The sequence below is a fragment of the Vidua chalybeata genome, chromosome 6, assembly GCF_026979565.1.
Source record: "Vidua chalybeata isolate OUT-0048 chromosome 6, bVidCha1 merged haplotype, whole genome shotgun sequence".
Lineage (NCBI taxonomy): Eukaryota > Metazoa > Chordata > Aves > Passeriformes > Viduidae > Vidua > Vidua chalybeata.
The window spans coordinates 21,254,890-21,273,220 of record NC_071535.1 but is presented as its reverse complement, the minus strand read 5'-3'; the positions used below and the strand labels follow the sequence as shown (position 1 = coordinate 21,273,220).

At 39.0% G+C, this 18,331-nt stretch overlaps 1 protein-coding gene across 1 annotated transcript in view; it reads left to right on the top strand.

The window, feature by feature from the left end:
- The window catches only part of NRXN3 (neurexin 3), a 751,638-nt gene that overhangs the window by 67,370 nt on the left and 665,937 nt on the right, over positions 1–18,331 (top strand). Inside the window, exon 4 of the mRNA XM_053944975.1 lies at positions 17,839–18,277. Within this exon, the coding sequence (XP_053800950.1) occupies positions 17,839–18,277 (439 nt within the window). The remainder of the gene's footprint in view (positions 1–17,838; positions 18,278–18,331) is intronic.

Below are 18,331 nucleotides of genomic sequence, written 5' to 3'. Positions count from 1 at the left end.
TAATGCTGCATATTGCTTATTCTATTCATTTGTCCCAAGACTGGACTGCCCTTTTGCCCGTAGTGTTTTACTGGAAGCTCACATTTTCTCGTCTGTTGTTTCTGAATTGTTTTCAAAAGTGCAGTTTCCTTGCAGCTTCCCCTTCCTGGTTCTGTAGTTTATGGCCTGTCTTCGATGTTTGTAAGGTTCTATATTTGAGTATTCAAATATTTTAAAAGCTGCTTGCAATGAAAGGGCCTGGATTTCCATGCTCTATGAATAACTATGTAATATAACATGTCAGAAATGTTGTTCAGTGGTCTGCCAAACTTGGTGTTACCTTCAAGTATCAGCTTCAGTGCTTTTTGTATTTACTTCTAGGTAATTGACAAAATATTTAATACTATTGCATCAAACATAGATTCTTATGGTGCATTAGAAATGCCCCTTATCAGTAATGCTACCCCACTGACAAATATTTAGTGAGACTTTTCAGCAGAGGAATGATGATCGATCGATCGATCTATCTATCTATCTATCTATCTATCTATCTATCTATCATCTATCTATTTCTCTATCATTACATCCTGTTTTGTTCTTGTATGCTGTTTATTTGAGCAGAGCTGTCTTCTGGTGTTCAGCTAAATACCTTAAAAAATGCTTCATCTCTTCTTTCACCATTGTCATTCGAATTATATCAGGTTTATTTGACAGAAGCTCCTTTTACACAGGAAGGTCTAATGACAGTAACTATTGTATTCCTCTCCTTTAATGTTTTTTATTAAGCACTTCAGATAGAAGCTGTTGTGCTATTTCCTTCAGGGTTGATGTTTCATCCAGGCTAAACCCTTCTATGGTTATACATCGTGTCCTGTTTGGCTTTTTAAAACATTCACACCACATTATCATTTTTTTATTCTTCTGTTATCTTTCTGTTATTCCAAGATTAAAAATAAATCCCAGTGGATAATAAATCTCCTCATTCAGCTCTTTTAAGAAATTGGAGCAAGTGACCCAAGTCTGTGAAATTAAAAATAAAGCATATTTATTCCTGGTAGCTGATCAACATCCTCTTTTATTCTCATGGATTGCAAAATACTTTGTCATCTTCTTGTGATATAAACACTTAGGTTCTTCATGTATTTATATCTGACAGAGAAAAAATATTGCATACTTAATAAATTATATAAGCTGAACCTTTTAAACAAACAATTGCCATCTTGGTGTTATGATACACTTTTGTATCAAGATACAACTTTTTTTTAACTACTATAGTACATCCTATAGTGATTTAAAGACTTGATTTTTTCATTGGATCACTAGGACACATTGCACATTACTTCCAACTGGAATGGCTGTGATTTGGCTGTATCATTATGCTTTTATCTCCTAAACTAAAGCAGATCTCTTCTGTCAGACAGAGATCCCTATAGCGTGTAGATTTGGATCAGCTTATAACCTACCTTTGGGTAAAATAGATTGAATCAATTGGATAGCTCACCCAGTATAGTATAAGATTAAATGTTTTTTTTGTGTATTTTGATATTTTTAAACATATTTTTTAAAGCATAGGCAAGATAACAAGCTCCAGTATTATGAAAAGGTTTTACTAGTACTATACATTTAATCACTGTCTTTTATCTGTACTTTCTTCATAGTTTCCTACTTTGACACTGAAGAATCACAATTAGTCTTCTTCAGAACTGCTTTACAAAGGCATTTCATGTTCAATTGGTTATGCACCAAGGCATGCATGCTCTTTTCATAGTCACTATTTGGAAGGCTTAGATACGGTTCCCATTGTGTGAGAGTTGCTTAGAGTCTTTGATCCTAAATCTATAATCTAGCAGTGGCCTGAACTGAAATAATATGTCTGAGTATATATTATTATATGCATGGCAAAGTGATAAGTAATCTGAGTTTTAGCTGTCTTATTGTTCTTTTCCAAAGACCCCCTTAGGCGTCATGACTATTTTGTAGTACCTGGAAGTTGCTCTGTGGTTGTAGTTCAGTTGAGGTAGGACTGAACGTTTCTGGGCAGTGTCACTCTCCCCAGTGTGCTGCCTCAGTCTGTCTCTCTCTGGCACCTGGACAGCTTTATTAATAACTAGAAGAAGCTTCAAAGAAAAATATACCTGTATGTGTGTTTCCTCTTCTTTGCCTTAATTTTGTTTTTTGTTTTTTTTTTTTTTTTTTTTTTTTTTTTTTTAATCCAAGGTATCTATTGAAATAAGGCTGCAGTCCTAAATTTTTGGTAATTGATGGTACAGGATGATCCTTGTGTTTCTCCATGTCAGTAGAAACTGTCACTTGCAGTTTGCTACCTGCCACTTGGTACCTCCTTACTTTACTGTCTATACCAGTGTCTTCAACATGTAATGATCAATAGCAATTGCAGTAATAGTAGTAATAATGTAATATTAATGTTCCTTTAGTTGCATAGATTATATGTTCAGTCTGGCAAAATGAAACTTGATATTAGAAGGAAGTGACTATGCATTTTATACCTCTTACAGGAACGTGCAAGCCAAGTTTGCAGGATGTGATTAACATGAGGGGGTTTATATTCTTGCTTCAAACTAATTTTAGGGTTTGACTTTCAGGGTCTAATACTTTTGCGTAAGCAAGGAAGAAAATGGCAAGAGGCTGATAATCTGCCTTTAAGAGGCATGTTAGCCTATGTAGGACAAAGCAAATTTGTAGCACAGTGCAGAAACAACAGTAGAGAATTTTTCTCTTCTCTGGCTTCTGAACTTCTGTGGCTTTGTGAGGGACTAGTAGAATCTGGGACAGATGTCTGCAAGCCGTCTTTCCTTTTAGAAGCTCTTGGGAAATAATTCTTACCCATAGTAATACCTGTTGATAGTCCTGCATGCAAATGATAGGTTTGCAGTGAGAGGTATCAGGCTTGTGGATGCCAGAACAGTGTGAAATATTTGTGCTTTGAAGGGCAAAGACATTGTTTTATAAAACCATACAGACCTTATTGGCAGAGTGACTGAGGAGTTAGAGAAATAACTTGCCTGCTTTGTTTACTGTTTGTATTGCTCCCAAGGCAAAATGGGGAAGTATGGTATAGCTGAAAAATGCAGCCCTTTCAAAGTATATTGCCATAGGGAAAGAAAGAGAAAAAAAGAGTATAGTAAAGTATAGAAAACAGCAGCACTTTCAGTGTGCCATAACCATCACCACTAATTCTCTCCTTTTGAGTGTCATATATGTGAAGGACCTGAGCCAAGCAGAACAATGACTGCCTGGGAGTGGCAGGACACAGTGATGCTGGGAAGCATCATGGACTGAACATATATTCTCTAACAATGTACTTTTCAGCATTTTCCTCTTAATATTCTGCACATGGGGCTTTTTTTTAATGTAGTTGTTGTGTTGGTTTTTTTTTTTTTCTTAATTGCGTCTTTGAAATAGTACAATAATCAGAGCTGACACTGAGTTATTTGGAATTGGAACAGAACTGTAGGCAATAATGTGCCAAATCCAGTAAAAGCTTAAAAGCTCCTGTTGTCATTTTCTTTGCCTCTTCCCTTTTATGTGCTTCTTTCAGGTTTGACCATGCCAGTGTGAAAGAAAAAGAAATATATGAAGGAGCATGATTAGGTTCTGCAAAGTCCCACTCAGCACACAGTCCAATGTCATGTAACTAACAGCAAAGTTAGTTCCATCTTCTGAACTGATATCTTACTTCTGGATATACTGGAAGGTGTGGAAAGGCTGAATTTTCAGTCGAAAGGATTCTGGTGTAATCTCACCTCCACCAGTCTTTTCTCTAATGGTAACTCGATCCTTGTGTGGTGTTTGTCATGGTTTAACCCCAGCCACCAGCCAAGCACTGTGCAGCCACCAGCAGGGTCAGGGAGAGAATCAGAAGGGCAAAACTGAGAACACTTGTGGGTTGAGATAAAGACAATTTAATAGGAAAAGCAAAAACCGTGCATGCACGCAAAGCAAAACAAGGAATAGATTCCTTGCTGCCCATGGCAGGCAGGCGTTCAGCAGCCTCCAGGAGAGCAGGGGTCCATCACACATAATGGTGACTTGGGAAGACAAACACCATCACTCCCAACATCCCTCCCCTCCTCCTGCTTCCCCCCACTTTCTATGCTGAGCATGATGTCACATGGTGTGGAATGTCCTTTGCTCAGCTGGTGTCATCTGTCCCGGCTGAGTCTCCTCCCAACTTCCTCACCAGTGTGGTAGTAGAAAAAGCAGAAGAGGTTCTGTGTAAGTCCTGCTCAGCAATAACAAAAACATCTCTAAATAAACATCACTGTGTTCAGCACAAATCCAAAACACAGCCCCATACCAGCCACTGTGAAGAAAATGAACTCTATCTCAGCCCCAACCAGCACTGTGTTTCAATAGTAAGATATGCTCTTGCTTTGTGAGCTACTTTCAGGGAAGAGGGTAGCAGTTATCAGGATGCCAAGCAGTTTGTTGGTCACACAGCTGCATAAGAATGGAATGTGGGGATCTGCATGCAGATCAGATGCATTCTTCTAATGCTGCTTTTCCTGTCCTGGATAAACATGGGCTGGGCATCAGTTAGTGGGTGGGAGCAATAGTGTGGTGCATCACTTGTCTGTCTTGGGTTTTTATTCCTCTCTCCTTTGTTGTCTCCATTATTATTATTATTATTATTATTATTATTATTATTATTCTACTGTTCTTATCGCAGCCTACAAGTTTGTACCTTTTATTTTATTTACGATTCTCCTCCCCATCCCATGTGGTACTTTGTTGCTGGCTAGGGTTAAATCACAACAGCACAGCCTAAAAAATCACAAGTGCAGAGATGAGTTCACATGTAGACATGTATGCACATACAGTAGAGTACATACAGGTACTGTTTACAAATGCATATGAACCCATATATATATGCCTTTAGTAGCTACCAGTGCAGATCTATACATCAATACATAAATACATATGCTTTCTTGTGCATCTATGTACAGTATATAGATATGTAAATATATGTAAGTACACCTAGGCAAAAAAATATAGCATGTAGGGTGATTAAATGTCAAAACATTCAACCTGTCCTGCACTGAGGAATATATATGTGTCCTTGCTTCCAGGAATTTTTTTTCAAGCTTTGTGACTATGTCAGCCATTTTCTCCTATTTCCTATTTTTCCCCTTCAGCTGCCAGTAAAACACACAGACAAGTTTTCTTGATATATTAGAAAAAGAATGGCTGACTGATTTCTATGTATTTTGCTGTTTTTGACAGAGCTTGCTCAGTGGAGAATAAAACTGCTGTGAGGAGAAACAGTAGGTTCTTTGAGTACCATGTAGACAGACCAATCATTTCTATATTCTGGTCAACGTGGTCTGGGTAATAATAAGAGCAGAGCCCTCTTCTCAACCCCCTCCTCCAAAGGAGTCATCTCCAGAAATGGAAGTTCACCATGCTCTGAAACTGCTGCTGTCACCGTAGTACCTCAGTGCTCTGTAAAGGTTGGAAAAGGTTGGGACTTAAACCTCTGAAGTGCATGGGAAATCAACTTAAACAGAAAGGTTTAGGCAAATTCTTGCCAAAGAGTGGCTAAGGCAGATTTTGTTTTCTGCCTGTTAGTGTTTGAGCAATGTAAGCTCTATTGCTCTGCTTAAGATCTGGTATAGATAATTCTTAAGCAGTAAGACAGTACTGAGCTAAACAGAAAATATATGTAAATTAGTCTTGTTTCAAAAAAGCTTTCTTAGATGTGAGATTAGTCTTCCTTGGGCTCCACACAGAGGAGATGGGAACCCCATGCCTGGGTGCATTAAAATGGCACTGTAGCAAAAGTAAACAAACTGAGGGAAAGGTTTGTTATTGTTCAGTATTTACATTATAGAATTCTAAAACTGAAAGAGATTAGTAGGTTATTTGCACTGATCTGTGTTACCAAAATATTTTCTCCATCTTAGGCACAAGGTAGTAGCTAGGAAGAAGGAATATTCTTTTGTGCCATCTATTGACTTGTATTAATTCAGTTCCCTCTTTCACTTTCTCAAAGTCAGGGATAGTGGCCCTTAACGGGGGAGTGGAATATAATACAATATTAAATAAACTAATGCCAAGACACTAATATTCACCGAGTAACTTAAACTGCTTTGTAGGAATTTCTTATATAAAGTATTCCTACAACGGTGTGATCTTTTTTTCCAGCTCCTTTTGTGCTGGGAACCAGTTAATCAGGTGTCTCTTTTGTCTGGTGTTTAGTGCTGACTCCAGTCCTGACCTCTCCTTTCTGAAGAGCTCTCTCTCTCTTCCTGATTGCAGCAGCCCACCTACTTTGGGAAGAAAGTGTAATCTGGTGCTGAATTGGATGCTGAGGTCCTCATCTGTCTCCCATTTCTGCTTCTCATTTCATTGCTGTGTTTGCTTTTGTTTCTGCTTTCATGTGTTTTCCTTAAAGTTCTCTCACTGTGGCAGCAGCTCTGGAAATGCTGAATGCTTCCCTATCCCCCCCAGGAGCTGCTGGACTTACACTCCATGAGCACAGCTTCCAGATCAAAGCAAGGGATGAAGGTGAAGTTTTGTCAGCAGCCTCGGTGAACCCTGGTAGTGCCACTGGGCTCTTTGCATGTATTAATACTCTTCCCCAAGAAACCTGTAAAGGTGCTGGGCCCAGGGGAGAGTTTTGTTAGTAAGTTACTCTGGAGGCCAGATAAAACCAGATGAACAGCTGAGAGGGAACTGTCCCATTCCAAGCCTCCCTTTATTGGTCTCACTGCTGTGCTGTGCACTAAAGCTGTGGCTGGTACAGCTGGGTGGCTTCTGGATGAACAGATGAGCTGGATCTTTTGGCATTGTGGTAACTGGGGCTCAATCCCAAGCAGAAGATAGGTAGTGTTGTTTTTTTTTTTTTTTTTTTTTTTAGTATTTTTGCCCCTCTTCCTTTTATTAGTGTTGCAAGCTTAGAGATGAAGGTCACAGATGAGAGAGTTTTAGATACACAGGAGAGAAAGATATAAAAGAGCTTATGGTTCTTTTACTCACACCAGGTTGGGGGTTATAAAATGACAGTATTTTTCTCTTGATGCTTCTTTCAGGTAGGGAATTAACTACATTCCCTGCCCTCTACAGCAAGTATTCAAGCAAATAGTTAGCTCATCACATCCCTGTTTTCACACAACATAAGGCCCAGTGCAGATAAATGTTTGGGGAATCCTACCCGTGGAGGGTTTGAACTTTGTTCCATGCTGTAGAATTTGAAGAGAGATGAGCAGAGAGATCCTGGAGAGATGTCAGGGTTGACAAGTTTTTGCACAGGGCAAAAAGAGGGGCATTAAAAAAGAAGTTTGGAATCCCATAGTATTTTGGGCTAGATGTATGAAAACAGTGTCATCCTGTAATGGGAGTTCTTCAGCAGACCCAGAGTGTCTTTGGTCCCTCACAGGAGGAGAGCCTAGCTGGAAGGATGCCTCTTTCTTTGGCTGACACTGCAGGGAGGGAGATGCCAGTGCCCCTGAGACCTTTGTGCTAAGGCTGAGGGAGGGACACATGCTGGGATGCAGCACCCTCAGCTTTAAGAGTCCAGCTACAAACAGTGACACCATCCTGCTGCAGTGGCACCACTTTAAGTTTGTAGGCTTAGTCTGTACAATACTAAATCCACTAAATGCTTCCTCTGTGGCTGTAATCTCATTGTTACTTGAGCTGTGCTCACTTTTGAGCATGTGCTTTCCCATATATAATGGTAAATATTTTCAATTTTTTTTTTTTTTTTGCTGGGTAAATGACAAAAACACAGAAGATCCTGCTGTGGTCTGCACAATTTGCTTAGCAGTTGCTTTGCTTACACTGGAAACCTCAGCAGTGAGACACCTGGCATATGGAGACTGAACTTCCTTCTTGTACCTTCCAGGGATATTCTAGTGAAGCAGGCTCAAGGCATATTGGCTAGGGAAGGTAGGTTGTGGGGAAAATCTGCATATCTATGAGTGAGGAATACCTGTTCAGTATTCTCAAAGAAGACTTTACACATTAGTGTTCTCATTAAAATGCATTTTAACACTGAAGTAAAAAGCTGAGTGAAATGAAGAGTTTCTGTTCAAAAGGAGTTTCCTCCAGCTGACATTTTTTTCATTGCTGCTGGTAAGATGAATTTTTTAAAAATTTAAATCCATGAAATCTTCAAAATTGGGTTCATGTGTAACATTCTGATATTTTATGAATCAAATTATTTCATATTGTTTGAGCTGACCCCAAAGAATCTGGAGCCAGTTTAACACAAGCTGTATTTTCCAGTGCAGTTCATGTGCCCTCTAGGACCCTTGTGTCCATTCTCACAGAAGGACCAGAGTATTTGGTTGAGCTGCATTGTGGCAAAACCAGTCATGTGTCTCTGCTGATATCAGGTGGGACACTGACACTGTGTCATGTCAAAATGTTTTCTTAGGGAGTGAAGACCAGAGGTAAAAATGGGGACCACTATTGAAAGTAAATGCAATGCCTGAAAAATGCTGGTTTATGTTAAGGTTAAGTTCATGCAAAAGCTTTTCTGTAAAGTTTGATAAAACTAAACTTGCCATTTTGGTTTGTTACAGATTGAAGTGAAGCATTTCATTGCTAATTCTCTGCAAGGGAAATGGAATTCTCTGTTAAAAAGTCATCCTGATGGAAACATTCACCCAGCCATACTAAACAGATTTATTTCTTGAGATAGGTCTTTTGTACTTGCATAACCTCAGGTAGATTTAAAATACAATGAAATCACTAAATGGAGTGTTATTTGCTAAGTCATTGTCTGATAGACTTTTCAGTGTAACAAGGCTCAAGCCTTAAATGATCAATGGGGCCATCCTAAAATAATTCCTCTCAGCCTTTCATATGAAATTCTTAAGACACTTGACAGTAATCATTTCCTCACTTAATCATCACTGAACCAAGCTTGACAGATTTAGCTTGTGCTTGCTAGACAAATCTGAGATTTCAGGATGCATTTGGGAGGAGCAAAATATTTTGTAACTGGTGAATGTCTGTATAAGCTCACTGCAGGACTGAATGTAATTGAACTCAACTCCTGCTGGAAAAGAAGCTGCTGTGATAATATTTTTTTTTAAGAGTTTTTTTAAATTTTATTTTTCATTTAACTCTAAAGCCTTCATTTGCTGTGGAGGTGATTTGTAAATTGAGGCTCTTCAAATTTGTGAGGTGTCAGTATTGTGTTATTATAAGGTTTATTCTTCCTTCCTGTGCTTGAGCACTATAGGAAAGTCTTTAGATACATAGCAATTTGCTTTTTCACATGTTCCTCTACTCTCCCCTCACCCCCCAATGCAGAATCATAGAAAATACAACTAGAATGGACTGTTAGAGGTTATCTAATCCTTTACACTTCCACTGTCCCAAAACAAAAACAATGACATCTTTGTGGGTTTTGACAGCAATTCTTTTGGCCTGAAATTTAAGGTCTCCAGTGATTGTTGCTCTTCAGACAACCTCTTCCAGTGCTTCACTGTTCTTAAATTAAAAAAAGCCTTTCTCTAACACTTTCTTGCTTTAATTTTTTCCCCAATTATTTCTTGTCCTTTTCAGCATGGGTACAAAGAAGAGATTGCTCCTTTCTGCTTTGTAGTAGCCTTTTTCTGTTTGAACACTTTATAGTGTCTCCTTTCAAACTTCTATTTTCTAGACCCCTGATTATTTTCATTGTTCTAGTCAAGACTCTTTCCAATTGTTCCACTATTTTCTTGAAGTACAATTCTCCAAAGTGACCATGATCTCCAGCAGAGTACAGCACTATCTCTTTCTGTGTCTCCCTACATTCCAGCATGCATCTTTCAACCCACCCAATGAATGATTTTCTATGTGTAGCTAAGTGTAAGTTTCTTCTGTTTTGTTTTACCTCAGCACTGGGCTCAGTGTAGAACAGAGAATTTCCTCATTATTGTATATGGATGAATATTTTTAAAGTACAGACCTATCTTCTCTATGTCCTTATATACAGAAATGCATCTAAGGTACAAATTACTTTTCTGGACTAGCATGAGGTATATCTGTGTCTCTGGCACAAGTGAGGAACATCTTGGCTTCCCGTGTCCTGCAGCTTTTTTCTTCTCTGTTACTATGCCAAATGGAGGTTGAATAGAACATAAAATAGAGGAAAGTTCAGTTTGTGCACCTGAATCTACAGTGAAATGCCTTAAACGCTTTGCTGTGACTTAAAGGTGAGCTATGTTACTGTCAAATACCAGACAGTTAGTTTTCTACCTTTGAATTAAAAAGAATCAGCTAGATTTTTAGAAACAGAGTGAGAAATCTGAATCTAATTTCTCAGAGTGTTTTTTAGCTTTAGCAGTAAAGACAAAATATCTCCTTGCGTTCACTTATATATTTTGGCTAATAAGCACTTCTGTAAAACCAGTTCCACAATCTCAAGTTGGCTGCTGTGACATGAGGAGTATACTTCAGAAAATATTGAGTTTAGATGTTTTCCTAGAATTTCTTAGAAAAATCTGTGGGAAAGAGATATTTTAAAAAATACAGAAATGATAACTTATTTCCTATGATCCCTTTCTTCACTTATTGCAGAACTTGAAGTTTGTGTAGCAAGGAAAGAAGAGGACTTGATGCTTCCATTGCAAAAGAGCATTCATCCTCAAATCATAGTTCAGGCTAAAACCAATTCTACTTAATCTTAGTGCTGCCTTTTCTGTAGCTGAGGAAATTGCTTTGGTCTTGGAGGCTACAGAATCCTTCAGCAGCATTTCTCTTTCGACCATAAAAAAGGTTTTTCTCTCATCTAGACAGTGTCATGACTTTTTTTTTTTTTTTTTACAAATAAATATGTATAATTTCTAATGTTCCCATATCACATTTATCTCAAGATGTAGTTGTGGGGTCTGCAGTGACATCCTGATGGCTGCATGCCTGTGCCTGGCTGTACACAGACTCCACAGCTAGTGCATGTCACTGATGGCCTTGTGGCCATTGTGATGTTCTTTTTGGGATCAAAGGATAGTTGTCATCCTAGTGAAGTCCTGGGTCTTCTGTCTTCTCTATCTGTTAAAGAAACATTTTTATGAAATCAGTTAAGAAATTCCACTCTGCCTTTTTCATTCCTTTTTTCCTGGCACCTTGAAAGCCTTTCTCTTTATATCCTGCTTTAGGGAATGCTTCTCTGTATCTTCCTAGAAGTCTTTTGAGACTACATCAATCTCTTTTCTCTTCTGGAATTTTCCACAAAACTTGAAGTTATTCAGAAACCATAATTGATTTTTAAGGTTGAAAAAAATTTTGTAGGGAAGCTTGAAATACTTCTGTCTTATTGTTTAGGCATTCTATTCACCATACTCCTATTTTTAGCTGGGAATGAAGGAAATCTTTCTGTCTGACCATCCAGGAGCCAGCCACTCTGGCAGTCACAGTTGCAGCACCTAAGCTAGGTAGAGACCCCTTTGCAGCTACATGTACCACTCTCACATGGTCAGACAAGGTTTCTTTACCCACTCAACTCTGGGTTTCCTATAGAAGAATCTCAAATCTCCAGATCCTTAAAATAGTTTAATCTTGGTTCAATAGCTAAAATAACAACTTGAGTTCAGTGCTTCTGAGGAGGGACCTTGAACAGAGGAATCCCTGGGCTTTTGTACCCCCACAGTCGGAGTGCCCCAAAATCTGGAGTCATTGCCTCCTGTGGTTTCCCTGAGTGTCTGGTCATCTGGCTGGCCCACAGGTCACCATACTCTATGTTATCCAAAGTGTTGGCAGGTCATGGCCTCTTGATCTGGGCTCCTCCCACCCAGAGCTCAACCTGCTGCTGCAGCTGTGAGCTGAGCTACTTGCACTGAATGGATTCCTCAACACTGGGTGAACACATATTCTTTGTTAAACATAATTCAGGTGAAATCTAGACTTGCATTGCTCTAGTCGACATTGCACAAGTCATATCGAGTCTTGATTTTTTAATTTCAGTTACTTTTCATCAATGTTCAATGCATTGTTTTACACAATAGGTAAATTAACTGTTTCAGTGTGGGGGAATGGTGGTAGTGTTTATTACCTGAATACAGTTGTCATGCCAGTGGAACATCAAATATATTTATACTAGGTATCCACAGTCCACACAGTGCTATTTAAATAACTATAGGAGCTTTAGTTACCCATGACTGAAGACTTGAATTGCTTGTTACACAGTCTGCGCCAGACAAAGTAAAGTGCTGCTAACCCAGTGTGTTTGTTTCTACTTGCTTGTCGGGGAGGGCTAGAAAAACACACGTCTAATAAACCAATGGATAAACTGTGGTGTTTTCTTTGTTTTGTTTTGTTTTTTGTTTTTTTTTTTTTTCTGTAGGAACTTGCTTGGTTATGTTAAAGAAGTTTTAGGCACTAGCCTGGGACAGAAAAAAGCAATATCCAGGGTGCAATAGGTGATCAATTTGGCTGGCCTTCAGAGGTACTCTTCCTAGCTAGCTAAACATAAGCAGCCTTCAGGTTATTGCTCTTTTTTTTGATGGTTCATGATGGTAGTCATCTAATTTGCCAGGCTATTGGCAGTCATTCCCCTTTGGAGCATGCCTGTGTCCAGCCTGTACTGAAAATCATGCTTCCCGCTAAATGACACCCACTTGGAGAGGAATTTTTATATTGGCTACTGGCCAAACTTAGCATATAATTTTCCCTCCTTTTTTGTTGCTCCCTTGCTATATGCAACTTCACTTGATTGCAGAGAGATGCTTTTCATCATTGTGAAAAGCCATCTGATTAGAGCTGTCATTAACCCATGGGTGAAACTTATAAGAAGTTTAGCTGGAGAAATTCCTTGAATGCTTCAGAATTGCAGAGTTGCCATTTTAAAGAAACCTCAAAACTAGATTGTGACTTTGTTTTAGCTCTTCTTAAAACAAGCTCTTCTTTCCCAGCAGTTTTATAGGAAACATGATTTAATGCGTATTTTTTTTTCCCTCAGAGTGTTTTAGATGTCATGAAATTCTACTGCTGATTATCAGGACTGTGTGTATCTGGATTATCCCCTTCCTGACCGTCCATTTATACTAGTCTAATTCATTAAACAAAGGCATTGAATGGTCAATATTCCTTTGTTAAAGTGTATTTAGAAACAGTTCCCATGGAAAAGGAAAAAAACAATTGTTTTCATTAGTCTTGTTTCCTTTTTGCAATATAAAGTGATTTTAAGATTGGAGGAATGAAGGTAACTTTTCAAAAGCTCTGTGCATAGCTTTTGCTAATAATTTTCTTCCCCTTTCTCTTTTCCACCTTCATTCCCAAAATAAAGATGGCTATGTCTGTATCAGGAATCATGTCGTTGACTCCATTAGACCTTCTCTGATATACATATCAGACCTGGGATGAGTTCAAGCTTGTGTCTCTTTTAACAGGCAAGACTGGCATTGTTCAGAAGACACCTGACATAAATGTAGAGGTCTATGGGCACTGCTTTCATTTTCTGCTTACTTCTCAGTTGCTTTTGAAGCCACATGTGGCCCTAGAAGACTGTCCTAGAGAGGAGCAACATTCTGAGACAGTCATGGTCTCATCTGAATTTAGAGGACTGGGTTTCAGTTTGGTATTTTGGCATATACTGAGGAGCCTTCAAGGTAGTTCAGAGGTTGCTCATAAAATGAGACTGCGAGGTAGGAAGTGCTATGCAGATGTAGATTCTACTGGTGGCAGAAACCTTGCTCAGTGAAACATGAAAATGTATCTTTTTTGACTTGCAGCGGGTGACTCTAAGAAACTATTTCTTGAAGCTTATATATTTGAGTTATAGATTCAGTTTTTTTGTCCAAGACTTTTTTCTTGCCTTCCTTTTTAGTGGTATGTTTTAAGGTAGGATCCCAAACATGTAAAAATATAAAAAAAGCTTGACTGAAAGCACTGATGACAAGTCAGACCAGAACTGACAATAGCATCTTCTCCTTTACCAGGCAGTTTTAGCAGTTGGGAAGATGTGCATCATCTGTCCTGCAAACTGCACTGAAGCCTCTGTTGATTTCATTAAAACACAAAGATTCATGGGTTATGAGGCCAGAAAGAGCCATTATGATAATCTAGGCTGATCTGCTGTATAATTAATTCCCGTCTCACTATGTCTTTTAGAGAAAGCAGGATACTATTTTAATTTAAAATTTGCCAGTAGCAGAGAACACACTATAACCTGTAGTAAATTATTTTACTAGCAAATTACCCTAATGTAAAAATAAGTCATAATATTTTAAAATGTGAATTTCTCTAACTTCCATCTCTAGCCCCCAGATCTCATTGTCCCTTTGTCACATGCATTGAAGACCCCTCTCTTGCCAAATTCCATTTTCTGCACAGGTACTTGTGGATTGCAATCGAATCACATTTTAACCTCTGCCTATTAAACAGAATGAATTTGAATGTTCTCCACTATGGGACATGCATACCAGTAATTTAATTATATTCCCTCCTCAATCTTGAACCTTTGTTTTAACAATTGAACTGTCATTATCAGAAGTTGCCTTAACATTTCTCTGTTCTTGCTAAGGATTCATATTGGTTTTACACCCAGCCATTATTTCTATCCTTTTCTATTATTGTTATGAGAATTCTGGTGTACTTGATTATACATTGTGATGTTGATGTCCAAATGTGTCTGTCAATAATACTTCCATGGAAACACTTGCACTTCTTCCATAAACATAGGTGCCTTTTTAGATTTCTCAAGTTAGGTGTTTTGTTTTGGGCTTTTTAAAAAGAAAATAATTTAGAACGACATTTGAACAACAGAGATTCAGATTGGGGCAAGTATGTTTCTTTGTAAAGACTGAATTCAGAACTCTCTTGTGTCTGTTCAACAGCCATTCTCGTCTCCCCAGGTCTTCCTTTGTGCTTGCTTTCTTAGTCTCTTCATTCTTGGCCTCAGATTCTTCATTGTTAGTCACTTTCTTGATTACAACTAACTTTATGTAATTTTTTCTGGTTCCTTTGAAGGCATTCTGTCTCAAGGATTCTCCAGCTGTGGTACTTGTATGATTAATGAAAACGGTCAGCATCACACCTCAAATAAACTCAGAGGCAAACCCTCTGCATTTTCCTGGAAAAGATGGGACCTGTTACTCAAGTATCAAATACATCAAAGAGGGAGATGTAACCTGTATGTGGCTCGGGTGTGTGTGGGAGCTGCTTATGTGCATATGATATTCCCCTTACCAGCAACCCGCAGAGATAGCTGAAAACAGATCAGAGTCATGACTAGATACAACCCAGCACCACCCATCAATCATGTAGGGTACTGTGCTGCCTGTCTGCTTCTCTCATGTATGGGAAGACTGGGTCAAGATGCAGTTTAGAGGAGTGTTGGTTTGACCAATTGTTAGTGGTATCCTATAAGGGCAGCTCTCCTTCCTTAGAATCATTAAAGCCACAGCTCATTCAGGCCTGGCATTCTCTTGCCCACCAAAGCAACTTCATGCTGTGGTGAAACCAAAAGTGCAATGGTACACCAAAATCATAAGCCCTTGTGGGCCTGAAGAATGGTCAATCCATGCAGCTAGTGTGGTGTCTTCAATAGTGGAGGGTGCAGGTGCTATTTAGGGAGAGCACATGACCATGTCTGCTGTCAGTGGTGCATTCCCTTACATTCCCACAGCACCCACTGCGGTTGGTTTACAATTGCTAGAAGACGAACTCCTTCCTTTTTCCTTCAGTGTCAGTTTGTGGACTTGCTGTCCATTGTTATTTCTGGTTCTTTTTGTGTCGTCTGTTGCACCTTACTTCCATGACCTCCCCTGGCAGCAAGTTCCAGAAGTTCACTACCCTCTGTGTAAATAAAATCAATTTTATGCTGATTTCATACAAGTTTCAGTAAGTACCTCTAACTCTGTTATTGCTGGGTTTGGCAAAGAGATGTTGTACATTAACCTTCTCCATCTTCTGTAAACTTCAATCATATTTTTCTCAGTCCTCTCTAAATATGAGCTTGGCCTTTTCAGCCTATTCTCATAAAGCATCCTATTCCATCCTTTTAGTTGCTCTATTTATTTCCTCTTTCTCCTTGAGAAGCAGAGACAGGACTTCATGCAGTGCTCAGAACTACAGTCTGACTGAGGTGCACCTCATTGTCTGGGAAGAGAGAGAAGGCTCTAATGCACCCCCTTGCTGTGTCAGTGGAAGGAGGTGTATGGTCTCTCTAATGAGAGCATTTGACGTGATTAATCTGTAGAATAAAACTACTACAGTCCCATAAATTGAAAATGAATTTTATCCCTGTTGCAGATATTAATAGCCTTGATGTTTCTGATGCCTGTGTGAGGGCAGAGCACGTTATTGGAGCAAAACCAGTTACTGTGGGTCAATACTGTCCTCTGCTGGGAAGAGCTAGAGCGTTGTGCCATTTCTCCAAATGGGATTTAACAGCTGGCTTCTCCTTTCACTCTGTGTTTTGCCTTTGCAACAGGAAAATCTGACTACACTGGGGAAATTCTCCTTTAATTCTTAGAGAATGCTGGAAATTTTTTGATAGCTATGAATGTATTGAATCATGATTTAATTTATTTTTTCATCTTGAATTTACCTAATATATAAGCTTACCCCTCATTCTTTCTCTCATTTGCATTTTAATATTTACCGCATACTCATTTTTCTGACTTTCCTATCCTAATAGTAGAAGCAACAATGCATATCTCCTTTCCTTTCTATTTTCGTAGCAAATTGCTGACAACTCATCCTGATAAGATTTTGAAAGCAGAAATCAAACGTGTGTATATATATATATGCTATATGTGACAGACAGAAAGTATTTTAGAATAATAACTCCTTAGAAGAAATTAGAGTCTTCAGTAGTATCACTGAACAAGAATTCAATAAAAATTGTGCTACTTGCAGAAGTGGTTTTACTTGCTGTACATGCCAGCTCTGCATTTAGCAAGCATGGAAGAGAATTGAGAGGAAGTACAGTTTACAAGTATTTCAATTTTGTGCCTTCTCCAGTTCCTGCCTCTGTGAGAATGGCATGGGGCAGAGAAGAGCCTGCTTTCCAGGAATTCATGCTGTACCTGAGAGAAAGAGAAGAGTAGCAGGTCTGGACTCCTGAGTAAGCCAGACATGCTCAGGAGTGCTTGCCTGTTTGAGACTCTTCTCTTGGCTAATTTTAATCCATGTAGCAAGAATAGACCCCAGAGTTCTGGTCCTTAACCCAGAGAAAGTGTGTTGCATCCTGCTGCAAAAGTGAGAGTCCAGGCACTGAAAATGAACAGGTTTTTATGTGTTAGCACAAAAATCGTTGGTTTCTTGAAGTAAGCGTATGCTATAGAGCTATTTCAATGGCAAGTTTGTGTCAGTAGTGATCTAAGATTTCTTGCTCATAGAAATTTTAAGTCTTTGTTATTTTTTTCTTCAGGACCCACAGGGCAATCACTAAGAGTTCACAGCAACTTGCTGAAAGTTTTTTGTGTCTCTCTCCTGGTAGTTAAGTAGGCTATAGGAATAATAGAGAAATGACAGTGGTACCAAGTTCCCTGCTGTGGCTAGTAGAGATGGACATGGAGGTTACACTTTGTTATGTATTTTGTATGGGATTTATGCAAATATAACAGCATGATACCAGACACACACTGGATTTTATGTACAGAAGCTTTTACAGCCGAGTGGGCCTGTGGTAGAGTTAATTGTTCTCACTGCCCTTCAGTTAAATATTCTCTTTTGACTGCTTATCTGATCTATAGTCATTGCAAAGTACCCATTGCTGTCATTTCTATGCACTCTTCTGGTTCAACTCACTCCCTCTGTCATGATGTCAGACTCTTGCACCCTCTCCTTTCCTCTCCCCACTGCCTTTTGGGAAAAGTTTATCTCCCATGGCTGAAAGTAATTGGGGTATTTGTATTGTATGCAGGATTGATGTATGATACTTTTCCTTGTGTCTGGCAGGTTGTTTATAAGAATAATGACATTCGTCTGGAGCTGTCTCGCTTGGCACGGATTGGTGATACTAAGATGAAGATCTATGGGGAAGTGAAATTCATATGTGAAAATGTGGCTACACTGGATCCCATCAACTTTGAGACACCTGAGGCCTATATTAGTCTGCCTAAATGGAATACCAAGAGGATGGGCTCCATCTCATTTGATTTCCGAACCACTGAACCCAATGGACTGATCCTTTTTACCCACGGCAAGCCTCAGGAGAGAAAAGATACCAGAAGCCAGAAAAACACAAAGGTAGACTTTTTTGCGGTTGAGCTTCTAGATGGAAACCTCTACTTGCTGCTGGACATGGGCTCTGGGACCATTAAAGTCAAGGCCACCCAGAAGAAAGCCAATGATGGAGAGTGGTACCATGTGGATATTCAACGAGATGGAAGATCGGGTAGAGTTATAACTTTTTCTTAAACAGATTTGTATTTCAGATTCAGACCTAGGG